The sequence below is a fragment of the Carassius auratus genome, chromosome 13 (genome assembly GCF_003368295.1).
Source record: "Carassius auratus strain Wakin chromosome 13, ASM336829v1, whole genome shotgun sequence".
Classification (NCBI taxonomy): Eukaryota; Metazoa; Chordata; class Actinopteri; order Cypriniformes; family Cyprinidae; genus Carassius; species Carassius auratus.
The window spans coordinates 22010688-22030030 of record NC_039255.1 but is presented as its reverse complement, the minus strand read 5'-3'; the positions used below and the strand labels follow the sequence as shown (position 1 = coordinate 22030030).

Sequence of the window (19343 nt, the reverse complement as noted above, 5' to 3'; positions counted from 1 at the left end):
AGAGTCTAGAACTCAACAGATTTTCCCTGAGAAACAAGACTATGAACATCTTGCCGCATATTTGCAAAAAAAACAATTGTGTTCAGTCATTCTGTGCTGTGTTTCTGTAGCTATGTGTTTTGGTCACAAGGGCGGCGCTATTTTAGTCCCGTGTATACAGTATTATTATATAATAATAGACATTTTACACTACACATAACCCTGTGCTAATGTATTTTTTCTTTACGCTAAAGTTGCTGTAAAAGATGTTAGCTGTTTGTTTAACTTCCGCCAGACTAAGGGCCAGCTTTACTAAACAAGGCAAATTAGTGCAAGAACGCAATTCCAAAAAAGTGCAGACGGGTGTGTAAAGTTCTGTAGATAATCTAATGACAATGCACAAATTAAAGAACACAGACGTGACAACTCATTTCCTTAATGACCAACGCAATCTACCAAGAGCAACACAAATTAGCGTAAGATTGCAAACAAGCAGATCTTTCCAAACCTTCTAGCACGCTCTCTGTTGTCTGGAGTGCCTTCTCCTGGCAGCAACAATCACAGCCATGTCAAGAGCAAAATGGGTTAAAATATGCTTTTTTTTTTTTACAAATACCAGTAAATTGAATAATGCAACACTTAATAAAATCATGTTGCGTGATTCATTTAAATCATCCCCTCCCATAAATTTAAAAGTCCTACAAATGCACATGCAATAAGGTCAGCCACAAAAACAACTCTGTCCACACCAATTCATCGTTAATTCTTCACTGTGCACCTTTAGTAAGTCCTGACCATACTTTTTTAACACCGAGAGAGGGTTTACGCTAGTGCAAGCTGTTAGTAAGTCTGGCCCTAAAGGTGCGATCAGATTTACCACTGTTCAAACAGTGTAAATCAGTCATTATAGCACAAATTTTGCAGGTGAAATCCAGTTATTTCCACATGAATCTGCGCAACCTGCAAGTCGGAAAATTATTCAAATTGGTCATGCGAATTCACCATGATGAACAACAAAAAAATTGCATGATTTGAAAGACATATCTGTGTAATCAATACTTTATATTAATCTATTGACAATGGACTTTTCTTTTGTCTAAAAAATATAACCGTATTTTTCGGACTATAAGTCGCACCTGAGTATAAGTTGCATCAGTCCAAAAATACGTCATTATGAGGAAAAAAACATATATAGGTCACACTGGACTATAAGTCGCATTTATTTAAACCCAAGAACCAAGAGAAAACATTACCGTCTACAGCCGCGAGAGGGCGCTCTATGTCTTCAGTGTAGACTACAGGAGCAAAGAGCAGTATAGAGCGCCCTCTCACGGCTGGAGACGGTGATGTTTTCTCTTAGTTCATTTCTCTCGGTACTTGTCAAATTAATTTTGATAAATTCGTCGCACCTGACTATAAGTCGCAGGACCAGCCAAACTATGAAAAAAAGTGCGACTTATAGTCCAGAAAATATGGTACTGATATTTGCTAATGTGACCACAGCTTTAGAACATTGCCTTTCAATACAATAAAAAGCCTAAATGTGCAATGCTATTGTTTTACAGTATGTGTCATTAAAGTGATTGAAGAACAGCATTGGCTCCTGTGAGTCATACACACATGTATGAGCGTGTCAGAGTTCTCGGGGGATGATGGTGAAGGGCCGTATAGGGCAGCTGGACTCTAGCTCCAGTGCGGTCAGGAAGCAGTCCGGAGCCTGTGCACTGCCTCTGCTCTGCAGTGCCTCCCCTAGACCGCTCCAGGCCTCGTGTGCCGTGTTCTCCACCTGTATCGCATCCCTCAGCATCTTCTCCCCAAGACCCACACGGCCTGTGCGCACCAACAACTTCCCCTGTGGACAGGAAGAGAGGGAGAGTATTGGTTCATCTAAAAAAAACAAGAACTTTTAAGCCATTTGGAGACCAAATATGGCCAAAGGTTGAAAAATGATGAGAATGACCAGCTTCCTGAAACTGAAATCTCAATGTAATTTATACTGTGAATTAACAGTATGACATGAAAAGTGTGTTTTGAACTGCAGTGTATGTTAGTGTGTATGCATAGAGTTAAATTCTGTTACTTTACCTAATCCTGCCAACAACGGCATAAATTACAAATTGCAATTACATTTCATCATACCCTCTTTCAGCACTCACACACACACACACATCAATGCAGAGGTGTATTTCTGGGCACATGACTGCTGATAATGCAGGCACTTTAAAAAGCACATCAGGGAGGACAATGACTCCGCTGAGGAGAAAGAAAAGCGAGGAGGGAAAAGCGAGGCAGGAAACGAGCCTCTCACAGACACAAGTGAGAGAAGCAGCAACAGGAAGGGCATGATTTGAAATAACGATCATAACACAGCTGCAGGAATACACTGACTGACAGGTCTGTGGACCAATCACAGCTCAGTAAGAGGCTGTACTGGTGACTGGTGTTCATGAGGCTTATACCTGAAGGACTGAACAGCAATGCACAAGCAGTACGTTTTCAAATGTAAATAGACTTGAGGCTAGCACATTTGGATATAAAATAGCTCATTTTCATATAGTGATGTAGTAGAGATGCCTCTTGAAGAACTGACGTAGGGACGTAGGGTCACAGCCCTGCATCTGAACTCTACAAATCCAACAGGATATTGATCCCATCCAGCTGGGACCAGCTCCGATTACAAGTGTCACTTACTAGACAGACAATACACACACAGAGCACAAACACTAATTCATGTGTATTCAAGCAGACGCAAACATAGACTCACCATTGATTCATGTCCAACTAGATTATCAGAAAAACACATGACAAAAATAATGACATCATTCTCTTTTTAGAGCTGCAGTACAGCAGGATTTGAAATGTCTCCAGAGTTAAGTTCCCATAATTGAAACTGCTATTTTATTAAATTGTATAAAGCGCTGTAAAAATAAAAGTATCCTGACTTGACATGAGCAGCTCACAATCCAGTGTTTTCTGCCAAAATAAGATAATAATGTATAAAATAAAACGTTTGAAAATGAACAAAATTTTAGTACTGTAAAATAAATAAAAAATATTGTAGTTTTTATTTTTATTTTACAATTAAATAATATTACTACGGTAATACTTTAATATTATCATATTATTACAGCATACTATTTATTATCTTATTTGTTGTACGTCTGTATTTATTAATAATAATAAAATAATAAATGTATTATTGATATATAATCACAATCATTTTGGTTAAATTGTGCAGCCCTACAAGAAAGCACAACAAACCTGGAGCTCTTTAAAGAAATGCATTTAAAAAGTTTATCATAAAAAAATAAACAATTTTCATGTTTAATGAAGTAATGCAGTTTGGTCATAAAGAGAAATATAAGGTAAACACCTGATTTTTTTAATTTAATTTTTAATTTATTTTATTTTTTTTACAGTGGAACAATGCTTTTACAAAAGTACTATTTCTTAATTTAATATTTTTATAAAAAACACACTGATAATAATAAGAATAATAGAATAAAAAAGCATTTTATATAGCTAATTTCTTTTTTAAAATCTGCAAAATTGCGATTAAATTTCTCCCTCTGATCTTGGGAATGAACTATGCTTACCAGATGGTTCCCAAAATAGAAAAATACAATAAAAAGCATTCTAGCATGCCAAATGCAACATGTTACAACAAAAGCAAAAACCTCAGCCTGTGAAAGCGTGAAGTGCACTCATGCCACGTCTCATATGAAATGGACTTAACACTGGTTCTGTGTCTCATTATCAGCTCCCTTCCACCGTATGATACAACTGCCTGGTTGCTTAGCATCCCATAAAGGCCTGAGAAGGAGTGAAGTGTTATAAATAATGTATTTGCATTATCTAATCAGCTGACAGGCCAATGCAAGAGAGCCAGAAATAAGAGCGATAGAAAGAGGGAAGGGAGAAAGCCACAGCAAAACAGAGAGGTCCCAGAAAGAGAATAATATGAGATGCAGAGTCACAGCTCAGTGTGTTTAAACCCACCTCAGCTGACATCCCTAAATTAAAAATCCTCAAGCAGATGCCTTGAGCAATGACTCAGACACACACGTCCGTGTGGATCCCACAGCAGCAGATTCATATATGCTGTCAGCGTGAGGTTTTATGATGTGACCGATTGAGTTGTATTAAAATTGGCTTGAATCAAGCAGAGGTCCTATCCTCCCATCCTCATTTAAAGGAGTAGTTCCTCAAAACTGACGTTGTTGTTTTAAGGCCCATGGGACATAAAGGAGCCGCTTATGAAGCCTCTCCCACATTTTGGATATATTCTTCTGTGTTTAATGAAATAAAGAAAAATACCTGAGCCCAAAATAAAAAAGAACTGAAGAAAACTAATTCTATTTTTAGTACCACAGTATAACTTCTTTCTTTTTTTTCTTCTTTTTTTTATAGCATTGTGACATTATAATTTTAAGGATGCCCCCTCTTTAGCACAATTACAAAGCATTATTATAACTATAAAAATAAAATAAAATAAAATTGATAATATTGTTTAAGTATTTTACATCATTGTAGTATTGATTTTACTTTGGACTGACTAAAATGATAAAGGACAGCTTTCTTTATGAATTATAGAAAATAAAAAATACTGTAATGAGATCTTTATTTAAAATAAATGGGGAAAAAAGTAAAACATCTAGACTCTAGATGCATTTCATTAATTAACATTTGGAACATAATTTATTTATTTATTTTTTCTATTTTAAAGTCTGCATGAAATGGCATTTCCTGAATGCATGCTATTTTTTTATTATAAATTATTCATAGTCATCTTTCTTTTTTAATTAGATCTGCTTCCATCCAATCAACAACCGATGGATTTAACCAAGTCCTGCCCTACATGTTTTTCTTTTTTAATAGTCTTTCAATAATAATAATAATAATAACAATATACAGCACAATAAGAAAAAAAGTTCTGTCTCTACTCTACAACATTATGGAGAACTTGTGTCACTTGGAAATGTTTCCATGAGATTGAACCGGTTTTGGAAAAATGTGTTTATGTGAAACAAATGAAACGAGGAAGGACAGAAGTAATGAGAGCGCTGCTGCTCTAGTCACAGGTGTCACCAAGAACAGAAATGTGTAACCTCTCCTGGATCCAGCTGATGAAAACCTCAAAACTCCTAATCATAGCTGCTTAATCCTGAGAAATCAGTGCTTCACAGTGGTGTGTGTGTGTACTATGCAGGGCATCACCAGCTAGCTCAGAATTAGTTCTCTTCAGCTCAGGGAATAGATATTGTACGTCTCTTGTCCAAAAATAGCAGGATGTGTGCTCTGATTGGCCAGATATAGGGAGAAAATGGCCTAGCTTCACTCGGGTTCCTCCAGTGAAGATGAGTAATGAAGGGCCTGACTTCATGCAGTCACAATCAGAGGCAGAGCTAATGTTAGCACACTTCACTGTGGGGTGGAAAGATGCATGTACTGAACTGTAAATACAGTCATTTGCATATGCAATGACTGAATCATCATATTCCAGCACATCAGTGGTCTTCGAAGCTTTTCACGTTGACCAACATGAAATGTTGCTTAATGTGAGTTTATAATATCTTAGCATTTGTTTTATCTCTCTTTTGCTTTAATGACAGCTGCACTAGAGATGCATGAACTCCAGAGGTTTGTGTGAATCATGATTTGCGAATGATCAGAATATATATATATATATATATATATATATATATATATATATATATATATATATATATATATAGTTTTAGTTTTAGTAATTTTAGCACTTCAACTTAAACTTATTTTGGTTAGTTGTCAAGGCAACATTTAAATCGTTTGTAGTTTTAACGTAAAATTTTTGTTTGTTTTTGTTTTTCATCAAATATTATATTTTATTTCAGTTTTATTTGAATTACTAGGCAGTCAGTTCAGACATCCATGTGATCAGAATTTCATGTGAGGTCTAAAAATTGTATTAAATATATTTTTCTTAATTTAAATAAAGCTCCAATAAAATAAATATAAATATTGAATGAAAAACTTAAACGTAAAAAAGAAAATCCTCAAACTTAAATAGCAATAGAATATAAACAATATAAACAATAAAATGAAAAAAAAAATACTAAAATAAATTACATATTTCAAATAATTATATAAACCAACAAAAAAAGCTAACACAAAGTATTATATAGAGAAGTACAATAATATTGTGATTTTTGTGTTTTATACATGCATTTTAAGTTTTTATTTGTCATTTTATTTTATGTTTTGTAACTTCAACATTAACTTATTTCATTTAGTTGCAAAGGCAAATTTTTTTATACATCTAAAATTAATAGAATATAATAAATAATTTATTTAAAGTATTTAAATTATATATATATATATATATATATATATATATATATATGTGTGTGTGTGTGTGTGTGTGTGTGTGTGTGCGTGTGCGTGGTGTGTGTGGTGTGTGCGTGTGTGCGTGTGTTTGTTTGTTTGTGTGTGTGTGTTTGTGTGTGTGCGTGTGTGTGTGCGTGAGTGCGTGTGTTTGTTTGTTTGTTTGTGTGTGTGTGTGTGTGTGTGTGCGTGTGCGTGGTGTGTGTGGTGTGTGCGTGTGTGTGTGTGTGCGTGTGTGCGTGTGTTTGTTTGTTTGTGTGTGTGTGTTTGTGTGTGTGCGTGTGTGTGTGTGTGTGCGTGTGTGTGTGTGTGTTTGTGTGTGTGTGTGTGTTTGTGTGTGTGCGCGTGTGTGTGTGTTTGTTTGTGTGTGTGTGTTTGTGTGTGTGCGTGTGTGTGTGCGTGTGTGCGTGTGTTTGTTTGCGTGTGTGTGTGTGTGCGTGTGGTGGTGTGTGTGGTGTGTGCGTGTGTGTGTGTGCGTGTGTGCGTGTGTTTGTTTGTTTGTGTGTGTGTTTGTGTGTGTGTGTGCGTGTCACTCACCAGGTGCAGCAGTATGTGGTGTCCTCTGGGGTTGATGGCGAGAGCTTCATCATACAGGCTCTTGGCCTCCGTGTCGTTGCCCCTGAGCTCGGCCACGCGGCCCTTGAGCAGCAGCACTGAGTGTGAGGCGGGGAAGAGAGTTCCTGCCTCCTGCACACAGAACTGAGCTTCCTTCATCCGTCCGTCAGCCATGAACAACTCTCCTGCTCAGCACCACACCACCAAACACACCACAATATTATGAGATCAACAACAGTTGCATGAAAAATTACATTATTACAGTTACAACTCTCCTCTTTCAGTGACTGATTTGTCATAATGTGTGATTCTCTTATTGGTATGACTGAGTGCATGATGATTCATCTTTATGAAACACCTCTGACTTCACAGCCGTGACACAGCCATCTGGAACATCAACACTTTCAAAGACGTATCTGCTGCTACAGCATTAATACTCACTCAGAGTAAAGCACCGAATACCAGCATGCTCCGTCATTTCAGACAAGCTTTGCTTCAACCAGGAGAATCGAACGCATGTAGTGTTTTCTTCTGTCCAGATGATTAAGAATGCAGCTTTGGCAGCACATTTAGTGATTGCAGATATGTGCTGACCTCCCCCCTCCACCCATTTTTATGGTCTTGTCTAAATAAGGCCATGTGTGGAGCGCTGTGTAAGCATCCGCAGCGCTACTCTGGCATTTAGGACTCACCACAGCAAATAAACTGTGTTCACATCAACCACTGTCTGTTGTGTGTTTGTTTACACAGAATCACTAGCAGGAAAAATGAGGCAGCAACTACACCAAGAAAAAAGCTTGTTACAAACCTCCCAAAAATGGCGTACATGTTCATTTTAGTGTTTCAAAGACGGCAAAGTTTTCTTCACACTTATCTAAATGAGTTCAGACTGAACTGCTTCACACAGAGACTCTGTGCATACTCATGTTTTGTAGATCATATGAATAGGAATCAATGCGATTTGTGACCCTGGACAACAAAACTTAATTGTCTTGAGTGTCTGGTTTTGTGCTCCAGGGACACAATTTGGGAATGTCGCATGAGGGGGACAGATTTCCCTAGGATTTTCCATGAATCTGCAACAGGTTAAAAGTTGGTCATGTTAAGATTAAAAGTCTTTTAGGTAATTAAAATATAGATGAAATTTGATCTATATATACACAGTATTATATATTATGTATATACAGTATACAGTATAATTGCAAAAAAAAATTGCAAATGTGTATTTATGTATTTCATACTTTTGGGATATTTACAATAAAGAGTTTGCAAATTTCCCACTGATTTTGTTGAAATGCTTAACATTCAAAGTGCAACTGACAATGATGGTGTTATTGTAATATTTGCATACTGGTCGTCTTTCTAAGAATTATTTGCATAGTGAGCTGTGATAGGCCTCTCTTACATGTATTTAAAAGGCAACATATGTTGAGTGTCATGATAACAATAAAAAAAAATAATAATAATATATATATATATATATATATATATATATATATATATATATATATATATATATATATATATATATACATACAATACATATTAAAATATTGAATATTATTTATTATAATATGCTATTTTGATGGACTGTGTTCATTGGGCCCTTACAATTTTGAACCCTCAGTATGACATTACATCCATTCTTTATGATAATGGACCGCTCTGCCTGTGCTCTCACATTCACTCATTTTACAGAATCAGGATGTGTCCCATTTTAGACAGGAAATGAACCCATGCCAGAGGAATGCTGGGAATGGGAACAAGAGGGCACAAACACCCAGTGTCAGATCCCTGGGAAACGCATTTCATTCAGAGCAGCATATAAATAACGCAAAAATAGCATAACCAAATACTGTCATAATACATCAAGGACTTCCCACATGTGCTAAGGTCAACATTAAATAATGACTGACCTCAAGACAAAAAAGCAACAACTTCTGAGCACGTCTTACAGGAAAATAATTTCAGCAAATGCTATTTATGCCCTTCTAAGTACAAAATTATTAATTTACGGCTGGTTAACATTAATAAAAGTTACATAAATAATAGGTTATAATGATAAAACACAAAAGGAAGTGTAACTGCTACACTTATGACATACCTGCTTGCAGCCAGATGCGTTCCAGGGTTGTCCAAATGTAGGCGGGGCCATGCCTGTGGGTGGAGCTAAGGGCCGACACCTCGGACATGGCCTGCTCCAGACGGGACACAGCTAGAGACGGGGCGCTCTGAGACCCTGACACAACACGACACACGTCTCAGTCACAGAAACACACACACAATCACACACACCCATGATACACACCGGTGTCTGTCTCCTGGAAGTCTGGGAGCATGAGATGGAGGCCGCTGGGTTTCCTGCACAGCGGGCCTGGATCAGGAGGAATGCTGCTAGTGTCATCCTCCTCGCTGGAGCAGAGAGCAGAATGATTGAATCACAACACGCAACACACACACACACCTGAGACACTCACTCACACATGCAGCACATTACCTGAGACGGGTGACATCATAGCGACTCTGCCACAGCTGCAGCATTTCTGTACAGGTCTGTAAAGCAGCAGCGGGGCCCAACAAAACCTCCTCCAGCTTCACTTTGGTAAACAGAAGGCTGAAACACACACAGTAGAGAAGAATCTTTATTTGTTTTAGTTCACAACACTTAAAATTTACACTTAAGTTATGTCAGATTAATTAAAGAAGTAAAATAGGTGATTAAATGATAAAAAAGTAGTTTACATGCACCATGCATCATTCTGCCTCCTCCCATACATCAACAAACAGAGTTTCTAGACAGCTGAGATCTCTGTTTCCAGTGATAAAGTGTTGATTGTTTTCTTCGGAGGCAGAGGTTTTTAGAAAGAGACGTGTGACGATATGACCATTGTGAAGCACAATAGATTCAGTGTGTTTGTGTGTGAGAGGCTGGGGTCTTTACACACTCGTGTGTGTTACTCTGATGTAAACTTGATCCTAATTATTTCCTCTCCACTCATGTCTCGAGTGCAACACTGACCCCACATGGGTATGTAAAAACTCAAAATATTGGGAAGATGTTAGTGGATCATGCGATGAAATATAAATGTAGTTGCTCGCTGCATTAAAGTCTAAAAAAACTACAAAAACACAATTAAGGAAAAAAAGAGATTCAGTTCTGAAGAAAGATTCTGGAGTTGCATTCAGATGCCACTAGGATTGATATTATGTTTTTTTTAGAGGGATAGTTCACGCAAAAATGTAAATTTCCATCATTTGCTCACCCTTAAGATGTTCCAAACCTGTACAGGTTTCTTTCTAGTGTGGAACATAAGAGAAGATATTTTGCAGAAGGTTCAAGTTTAGTAGGGATATAGTAGGAAAAAATGGAAGCCAGTAACTGTTTGGTTTCCTAACGTTCTTCAAAATATCTTCTTTTGTGTTCAACACAGGAAAGAAATTCTTGCAGGTTTGGAAGAGCTTCAGGTGGAGTAAGTGATGACAACTTTCATTCTGGGGTGAAATATCCCATTAAATATTATCATGCAGCTCACTGGAGGCTGCAGACAGATATATTAAGGCATAACATTTAATCAAACCACTAAACGAAGATCTTATAAAATTTAAGACTGCGATATTGCAATAATACTGCAATATTACACATATTTCAAAGTTATTTGACTTGACATTCAGACAATGGGACTTCAAAGTATAGCTCACCCAAAAATGAAACTTTTCTGCTGAACATGAAAGAAGATATTTTGAGAAATGTCTCAGTATTTTTGTCCATACAATGGATGTCAATGGTAGCCAGAACTGTTTGGTTCCCAACATTCTTTAAAGTATCTTCTTTTTGTGTTCTTGCGAATGATGAATGGATACCACTTTATTCTGATAGTCCACTTCGGGCACTCTACTAACTTTAACTTTGCAACTACTTACTACCAGTCATTAGAACATTAGTAGACTGTCTGCTTAATATCTGTTAACATTTTATATTGATGGTCCCTCAACAGACATGTCAAGTTTTTTGAAGTAGAACGAACACCTAAAACATACTTAAAGTTGTCCGGGTGCTGGAGAACGGCGAGTTTAAGCGTATCAAGGGCGTGCTGGTAGTGTTTCTGGGCACTGAGCAGTAGAGTCAGCAGGTGTAGAGAGTGCAGATCATCCCCATGAATATTCAGAGCCAACTGCAACGACTCCATCGCTTCTGACACCTACCGCAAACACAAGAGGTCACACACTGTAGATGGGAATATGATGAGATAAAGAACTAATCACACAATAACATGACCTTGACCATCATACCGTACGTGTAAACAAAAGCTACAAAAATCCACAGTCGTGCAAAAATGGAAGATATGAAGAACAGACATCTGATATCATGACCTGATTCTGCATGTAGTCAGTGAGATTGATGTGCTAACGTGCTAACCTGTCGGACCAGAGCGAGCTGCAGAGAGAGGTAGAAGGAGATCTGAGGGTCCTCAGGGTCCAGGGCATGTGCTCTGAAGTCAAACAAACAAGTCTATGTGAACACATTAGCACCAGGATGACCTCTGTCCGTCATCTCACAACAGACTCTTCACTAAGTGTGCATGCAGGAATTAACCGTGACACTGCATTTCTTCAAACAAATTCTAAAACTGCATAATAATGTGATTTACAGTTCGAAGTGATTGAGAATCAGGTTTCCATAACACATGAAATATAACCCAAATATCTGTCAAATATTTGAGATTTTAATATCAATAAAATATGCTTATGGTAAATATTATTTTTATCTTGAGACTCAGCAAATTTATGTATCAGCAGTTTCAGACTGATCAATAATCAGGCGATAATTTGTGATTAAATCTGTTGACAGTGCTAGTTTTTGTAAGGAAGAAAATAATTGCATATAGATATACTGTACTACTGTGCAAAAGTTTGGGGTCATTACAATTTTTTTTTAAGGAATTGATTTTTATTTGGAAATTACAATTTGCATTAAAAAGTAACAGTAATGTCTTTTACATCAATTCATATTTCTATTTCAAATAAATGCTGTTCTTTTGAACTTTCTATTAATCAAAGAATCCTGAATAAATCATGGCTTCCATATAAATATTAAGCAGCACAATTTCAGCACTGCAAATAAGAAATGTTCCTTGAGTCACAAAACATTATTGTAATAATGTTTCACAGCAATACTGTTTTACCATTTTTAATCAAATAAATGCAGCGTTGGTGAACATACGAGACTTCTTTCACAAAAATTAGACAAATCTTACAGACCCCAAACTTGGAAACTGTGGTTTTAGCAGATAGTCTTAAAGCTGCAGTAGGTAACTTTTGTAAAAATATATTTTTTACATATTTGTTAAACCTGTCATTATGTCCTGACAGTAGAATATGAGACAGATAATCTGTGAAAAAATCAAGCTCCTCTGGCTCCTCCCAGTGTCCTATTGCCATTTGCAGAAACTCCATCGCTCTCGGTAAAAAACAACCAATCAGAGCTGCGGTCCGTAACTTTGTTTGTGTTCAAAATGTAGAAAAATTTATATAATAAGCGAGTACACCATGAATCCATTTTCCAAACCATGTTTTTGGCTTGTCCTGAATCACTAGGGTGCACCTTTAATAAGTGTTTATATTCGGACTATTTTAGATTGCTTCGGGGATACCGCGGCGGAGTAACCCAGTACCTTCCTGATTCTTCATAGACATAAACAGAGAGAAGTAGTTCCAGCTACGATGTTCTTCCGCAAGACGCAAGCAGTTCTGTTTATTAACCGCTAGAGCGTCAAAAGTTACCTACCGCAGCTTTAATATTAATAAAAGACATAGTATAAACTGAAACAATTCCCACACAAAGTGGGTTGCTGAAGCCTCTTTAACACAATCTGTGTAAAGTACACATGATGGAATATAAGAGGTAAACATGAAGCGTACTTCTGTAGTGACTGCAGCGCTCTTCTGTTGAACTCATCGCGATCAGCTTTCAGCGGAGCTGCAAACACAGAGTGAAAGAGTCACTGCAGACATGAGGGAGCAGAGAGCAGCTGAGGACAGGATCTTCTTTAGGTTCACGGTTAAAGGCCGAGCTTACCGTCAGAGGCCTGCAGACTACAGCACAGACCGATGGCCAGATGAGCTCGAGGAAGAGACTCCCCAGCACACTCTCCTAATGCAACCACACCTGCTGAGAGGGTCACTGCTTCCTCCAGCTGACACACACACATTTACACACGCATTAGATGTTTGGATGATTTCTATCAGTGCTTCTCAACTCACAATCAGATATACTGCTGAAGTAGTGTAGCGGTTAAAGAGCTGACCTGGAAACTTCAAGGTTACGGGTTCAAACCCAACAAGAAACTTTCCAAAATGTATCATCGGTGACCATAAACTGTAGTTTGGAACAAGCATAAGCTAAATAAAAAATACGATTTCAAATATGTTTGCAGAGGCTGAATTCATTTGATCAAAAATACAGGAAAACACTAATATTGTGAAATATTCTTACATTTAAAAGGATGTTTTTTTATTTTGAAATATTTATTCCTGTGATGTAAAGCTATAAATCATTACGACAGTCTTCAGTGTCACATGATCCTTCAGAAATCTTTTCTAAATTCATTATTTGTGCTGCTCAAACTGCTCAGTTTCCACAAAAAATATTAAACACCAATAAAAACCGGCTGTTTTCAACATTGATAATAATAAGAACCATTAATCACAAGAATAAACTGCAACTTGAAAACGGTCATATTAATTTATAATAACATTTCACAATTTAAATGTTTTACTAAATTTCTGACCAAATAAACAGAGCCTGGGTACACAAAAGAAATGTTTTAAAAATATATAAAAAATCATATTTATTCCAAACTTTTTAACGGTATTGTATAAAAAAATGGTTAAGGTCATAGAAACTGCCTAAGCATATAATGCAAAAATGTAACAACTCATTTTCACGAGTAATGTAATCATGACTACATTATATTCCTTCATTAAAATGCTCTACATGCTGACATGAATCAGCATCAAGGACAAATCCCCTACTCAGTTTTGATGCTGTGATGATAAAGGGCGATCTGAAGTGTGACTGTGGGATGGCTTGCTGTCGGGCATTAAAGCCAGATGTTGTGCTATAAGCCTCTTATGGTGTGCTGTCTCTATTCAGAGCTACACTTCCAACAGATGTGCCATAATCTGTCAACAGTGCTGCAGGGTGAATTTGATTGATAGTGTTGTGACACTGCATCGTGTCTTATCAGTATAACTAGTACGGACATGTTACTAATGTAAAACAGAGGTCACCTGTAATCTGAATCTAGAGCTCTTCTAGAACTGAGCAATATATACTGCACATAAGAGCATTTTATATCTGAAGAAAAAAGATTTAATGTTTCTTTTACAGTTGTAATTTCATCTGGTCATTTGTAAATTAATAATACTTTGAACATGGCTAGTTTTAATATAAAAATATTAGGATTATATAGGATTTATGGGATTAGGATTTATGGATTTATGGATTTATGGAAGCCAAAGTGAATATTTCCAATGAATTTTCCTGAAACGCACAATGCTATTTTTAGGGGTGCTCCGATCACGATCGGCCGATCGTTATGCGCATTTCGTCAGTAAAGCCGGTTTTCTAATTGGCAGTTAATTCCATCAGGTGCGTGATTTCACATAGAGCAGCTGTTACTACACAGAGCCGTTGTTAATAGAGAAGATGCACCAAAAAACACTGAAAATGAAGTGGATTTGCGCATCTTCTCTATTAACAATGGCTCTGTGTAGTAACAGCTGCTCTATGTGAAATCACGCACCTGATGGAATTAACCGATGATTAAATAACAGGCTTTACTGACGAGATGCGCATAACGATCGGCCGATCGTGATCGGAGCACCCCTAGCTATTTTCATTCATAAACCTAAAACATATGTATTCATTGGGTCCATTTTTTAAGGAAGTCTCTTATGCTCACCGGAAATACAGTGAAAACTGCAATATTGTGAAATATTAAAGTTTTAATGAACAATATAAAATTATTTAAAAATGTAATTTTTCCTGTGATGCAAAGCTGTATTTTCAGCATTGTTCCTCCAGTCTTCAGTGTCACATGATCCTTCAGAAATCATTCTGATATGCTGATTTTATAAAAAAAAAAAAAAAAAAAAAAAAAAAAATGTATATTAATATAAAAAAAAAAAAAAAAAATATATATATATATATATATATATATATATATATATATATATATATATTAGCGTTTTTGTTTAAACTAAGTATTTTGTAACTTTATAAATGTATTTAATGTCACTTTTATTCCTTGCTGAATAAAAGTATTAATTTATTAATATTATTATTTTACATTTTCAGATGGGAACTCTTTAAGCTTTAACTTGAGCATTAATTGCTTTTAATTGTTCAATAAAACAACTTTTTTGAACAGCACTTATTTGTTTTTGTTTTAGATTTGCTGAATGATTCTGTATATTGTGCACGTGTTTTTTGTGTTTCTCTCACCCAGTGCAGCTGGTTGATGCACACTTTTGCTGCAAGCAGAGGTGGGATGGGGTCCTGCGGTCTCATTGTCACACACTCTTTAAACACTGACACTGCACCCTCATTCTGTAAAATAACATTAATATTACAGCTTTCCAATTCATATATATATATATATATATATATATATATATATATATATATATATATATATATATATATATATATATATATATTTATATATATATGATATGTTGATATTGATATTATGATATGGTAATGTAAGTGTTCTGCATTCATGTAAACACCACGGAAGAGGCATGAACCTTTACTCCTGAAAATCATTAACCCAGGATAATTTTGGATTATCACTCAGTACATCCGTAAACCCTGGATGAGCATTCTCATTTGCATATTCATGAGGTTAATAACATTGCCTGGACAAGTAGATTACACACCAAAGAGCACGGCCTGTTTTAATAACTGCTTGTCTATGTATGGAGATGTCACAAATAATTGTTCAGGTTATTGTAAGACTTCTGAAACATAATACAAAAGAATGACAAAACACTTTGGAGTTTGCTCCAGCATCTGTACAAAGCTCATGAATATTCAATGAGACAGACAATGAGTCTGTTTATGATTGGTGGTCTGTTACTACACAACCCGCTCTAAAGCACTGCATTGTTTTACATAGTTCTAAAGGGATAGTGCACCCTTTTTTTATTCAATTTTATTTATTCACCCTTATGTCCTCCCAGATGTTTATGGCTTTTTCTTTCATCTGATTAACACAACTAAAGATTTTAGAAAAATAACCCATCTCTGTAATCACAAAGTGACAAGTAAAGTAGTGTTGACACACTAAAAAGCACATACAGTCATTATGGCTGTAATTCATAGGACCCCAGCGGATGAATCGATGTCACACAATGACAGGTGCATTTAAGAAACGAATATATGCTATTTACTGTGTAGTACATACTTATTTATTTTGAACAATCAATCATTGCTTCTGGTCAAATGTTGTATTGTGTTGAGAATGCAACATTTGACATAAATGTCAGTCATAAAGCGCGATGTTCCATGCCGCTTCCTGCGCAAACTCCACAATACTCACATAATGCTTCAAAACGTGCACCTTTATTTTAGTTTTACAGCTAATTTAAAACTTTAATATGTTTCAGTAAAAAAAAAATAATAATAATAATTGGGTGCATCTATTATTTATAGTTAAAATGTTTAAGGGGGGGGTGAAATGCTTGTTTTCGCTCAATATCCTGTTAATCTTGAGTACCTATAGAGTAGTACTGCATCCTTCATAACTCCAAAAAGTCTTTAGTTTTATTATATTCATAAGAGAAAGATAGTCTGTACCGATTTTTCCCGGAAAAACACGACCGGCTGGAGGCGTGACGTGTGGGCGGAGCTAAAGAATCTCAGTATGCATGAAATAACATTTCACCCCCCCCCCCCCCCCCTTAAAATAAGAGCATTTTCTTGCACACACCTATTGTTTTGCTTCAGAAGATTTGTATTCATCCACTGGAGTTGTATGGATTACTGTAGCAACAAATCTGCGATGACATTAGGCGCAAGTAATTGATGAGAGAATATTAATTTTTTGGATATCCCTTTAACACTATTTTTTAACATGTCTAGTTATATTTTACCCACTTACTCACCCTCAAGTTGTTTCAAACCTGTATGAGTTTGTTTAACAAGAATATTATTAACGGTAGCCATTCCATAGTATTTTATTTTTTATATGCTATAAAAGTCAATGGCTACCGTCAACAGTTCTTCAAAATAAAAAGAAAGAAACTCACACAGGTTTGAAACAACTTGAGGGTGTCTGAATGACAGAATGTTCATTTTTGGGGTGAACTATCATAAAGCCTTTTCAATTAAACTTAGATAAAACCTTCAGTATCTTCTTTCTTTCGGTTACTAGAGCATATTTATTGAATCAAAAATAAAGCAAATTACAACGATGATGACAACAGGACATGAATCTCACCTTCCCACTTGCCATCAAAGACAAGCCAAGCTGATACCAAAGATGAAACTCACTATAGGAGAACTTCATGGCCCGCTCCAAACACTGATGACAAACCACATCACAGTCAGAAAGAAACTCAGGAAGAAAGTGATAACGCAGCTGACATTGTAAAATAATTCTAGGAAGGATCTTGTTGTTTTCAGCACGGATAGGGGATTGTGTGTATCCTGTACACAACACATCATGGCACATGCATGAGAAAGTGAGCTAAAATTTGATGAGAGAGGGATTTAGATTCGACATACACGCAGGCATGAGTAATGGCAGTGGGGTACCAATGAAATGATAGATTCAGTTGATATTAACTGAATGAACTTAGATTCAGATTCACCTGAGAACGTCTCTGAGTAAACGCTCCCCATCACACAACAGCTCAACTACTGAAAGAAGGACAGGACGAAGGAGGAAGGGGAAAGAAGCACCCATACAACTGGGAGAAGAGGAGAGAGAGATCGACAGACTGAAAAAGGCTACTTATGACAAAGAAGCTAGTACATAAAATCCAGGTCACTTGCTCCTGTTTGCAAAGCGTGGGGTGGACAGGGATCTGTGCTGACTCATCTCACCTCTGACAGGAGTGCATACTGCCCCCTCCTGGCCATGGCGACGCTCAGCAGGTCATAGATGGAGGAGATGTCCTGCATGCTGCTCTCCCTCACCTCCTGATGCTCCGGTGAGCGGCTGATCACCGCCTCGCCGCTGGCCTGCAGGGGACAGTGAGAGGACTCTCTTATCTGGCACGTTTGATTCAACCCATCAGCTCAATAGTGAGATATTCAGTGTCAAATAGACACAAAATGTGCAGTAAAGGGTTAAACAGCCATATGTTAAAGGGATAGTTTCACCCGAAAATGAAAATCCTGGAAATATGTAATTTATTTTTTCGTTCTTTTTCCATTATTTAGTAGTAGCTTATTAGTGGTGACAAGCAGTTTATGTGCATATGGCAGAAATTTTTGGAAAAATTAATACAAGACGTAGTCAACCAGACGATGAATGCTATTAACAGCAATTATTATATAATGCAATCAATCTTATAGCAATGTTAACATAATTACTATGTTAAAATGTTCTAGTAAAACTGTCTGGGTCTGTAAATACAATAACTGAACCCTATGTGTGTCAAAATTTGCTTATTATCTTGAAAAACAATGTACGTTACGGTTCAAAAGTTTGGGGTAGGCAAGGTTTTTGTGAATTCATGTTTTTGAAAGATGTGTCTGACTGAATTTATAAAAAATACTGTACATACAATCAATTCATGAACTATTTTCTATTTTAATATATTTAAAATATATATTTTGTTATTCTTGGAGTTATGATTGATGATCAGTTAACTTTCTCAGACCACATCTCTAAAACTGTCTGATCCTGCAGATTTGCTTTATTAAACATCAAGAAGATCAAGCCATTTCTTTCAGAACATGCTGCACAACTCCTTGTTCAAGCTCTTGTTCTGTCCAGGCTGGACTATTGCAATGCCCTCTTGGCAGGTCTTCCAGCCAATGAGGCTAATGAGCTAATGAGCCAAAAAGAAAACACGTCACACCTCTGTTTATCAATTTGCACTGGCTTCCAATAGCTGCTCGCATAAAATTCAAGGCATTGATGTTTGCCTACAAAACTACCACTGGCTCTGCACCCATTTACCTAAATTCGTTACTTCAGACTTATGTGCCTTTTAGAAGCTTGCGTTCTGCAAGTGAACGTCGCGTGATTGTGCCATCCCAAAGAAGCACAAAGTCACTTTTACAGACTTTTAAATTAAATATTCCCTTCTGGTGGAATGACCTCCCCAACTCAAGTTGAACAGCTGAGTCCTTAGCCATCTTCAAGAATTGGCTTAAAACACATCTCTTCCATCTTTATTTGACCCTCTAATTTTAACAATCACTATTC

General features: G+C 36.6%; 1 protein-coding gene across 2 annotated transcripts in view; it reads right to left on the bottom strand.

Moving 5' to 3' along the window:
• Positions 1–1347: 1347 nt before the first annotated feature.
• LOC113113028 (tetratricopeptide repeat protein 7A) overlaps positions 1348–19343 on the bottom strand; it is a 30217-nt gene continuing 12221 nt past the window's right edge. Inside the window, exons 9-20 of one of the 2 annotated variants that reach the window (XM_026279132.1) lie at positions 18011–18148; positions 17403–17486; positions 15404–15508; positions 12974–13091; positions 12817–12874; positions 11315–11387; positions 10936–11096; positions 9395–9511; positions 9206–9309; positions 9002–9136; positions 6880–7082; positions 1348–1831 (exon numbers count right to left, since the gene is read on the bottom strand). In XM_026279132.1, coding sequence (XP_026134917.1) covers positions 1613–1831; positions 6880–7082; positions 9002–9136; positions 9206–9309; positions 9395–9511; positions 10936–11096; positions 11315–11387; positions 12817–12874; positions 12974–13091; positions 15404–15508; positions 17403–17486; positions 18011–18148 — 1515 coding nt within the window. In that variant the 3' untranslated portion in view covers positions 1348–1612. The remainder of the gene's footprint in view (positions 1832–6879; positions 7083–9001; positions 9137–9205; positions 9310–9394; positions 9512–10935; positions 11097–11314; positions 11388–12816; positions 12875–12973; positions 13092–15403; positions 15509–17402; positions 17487–18010; positions 18149–19343) is intronic. The other variant, XM_026279133.1, reaches the window with a different exon arrangement.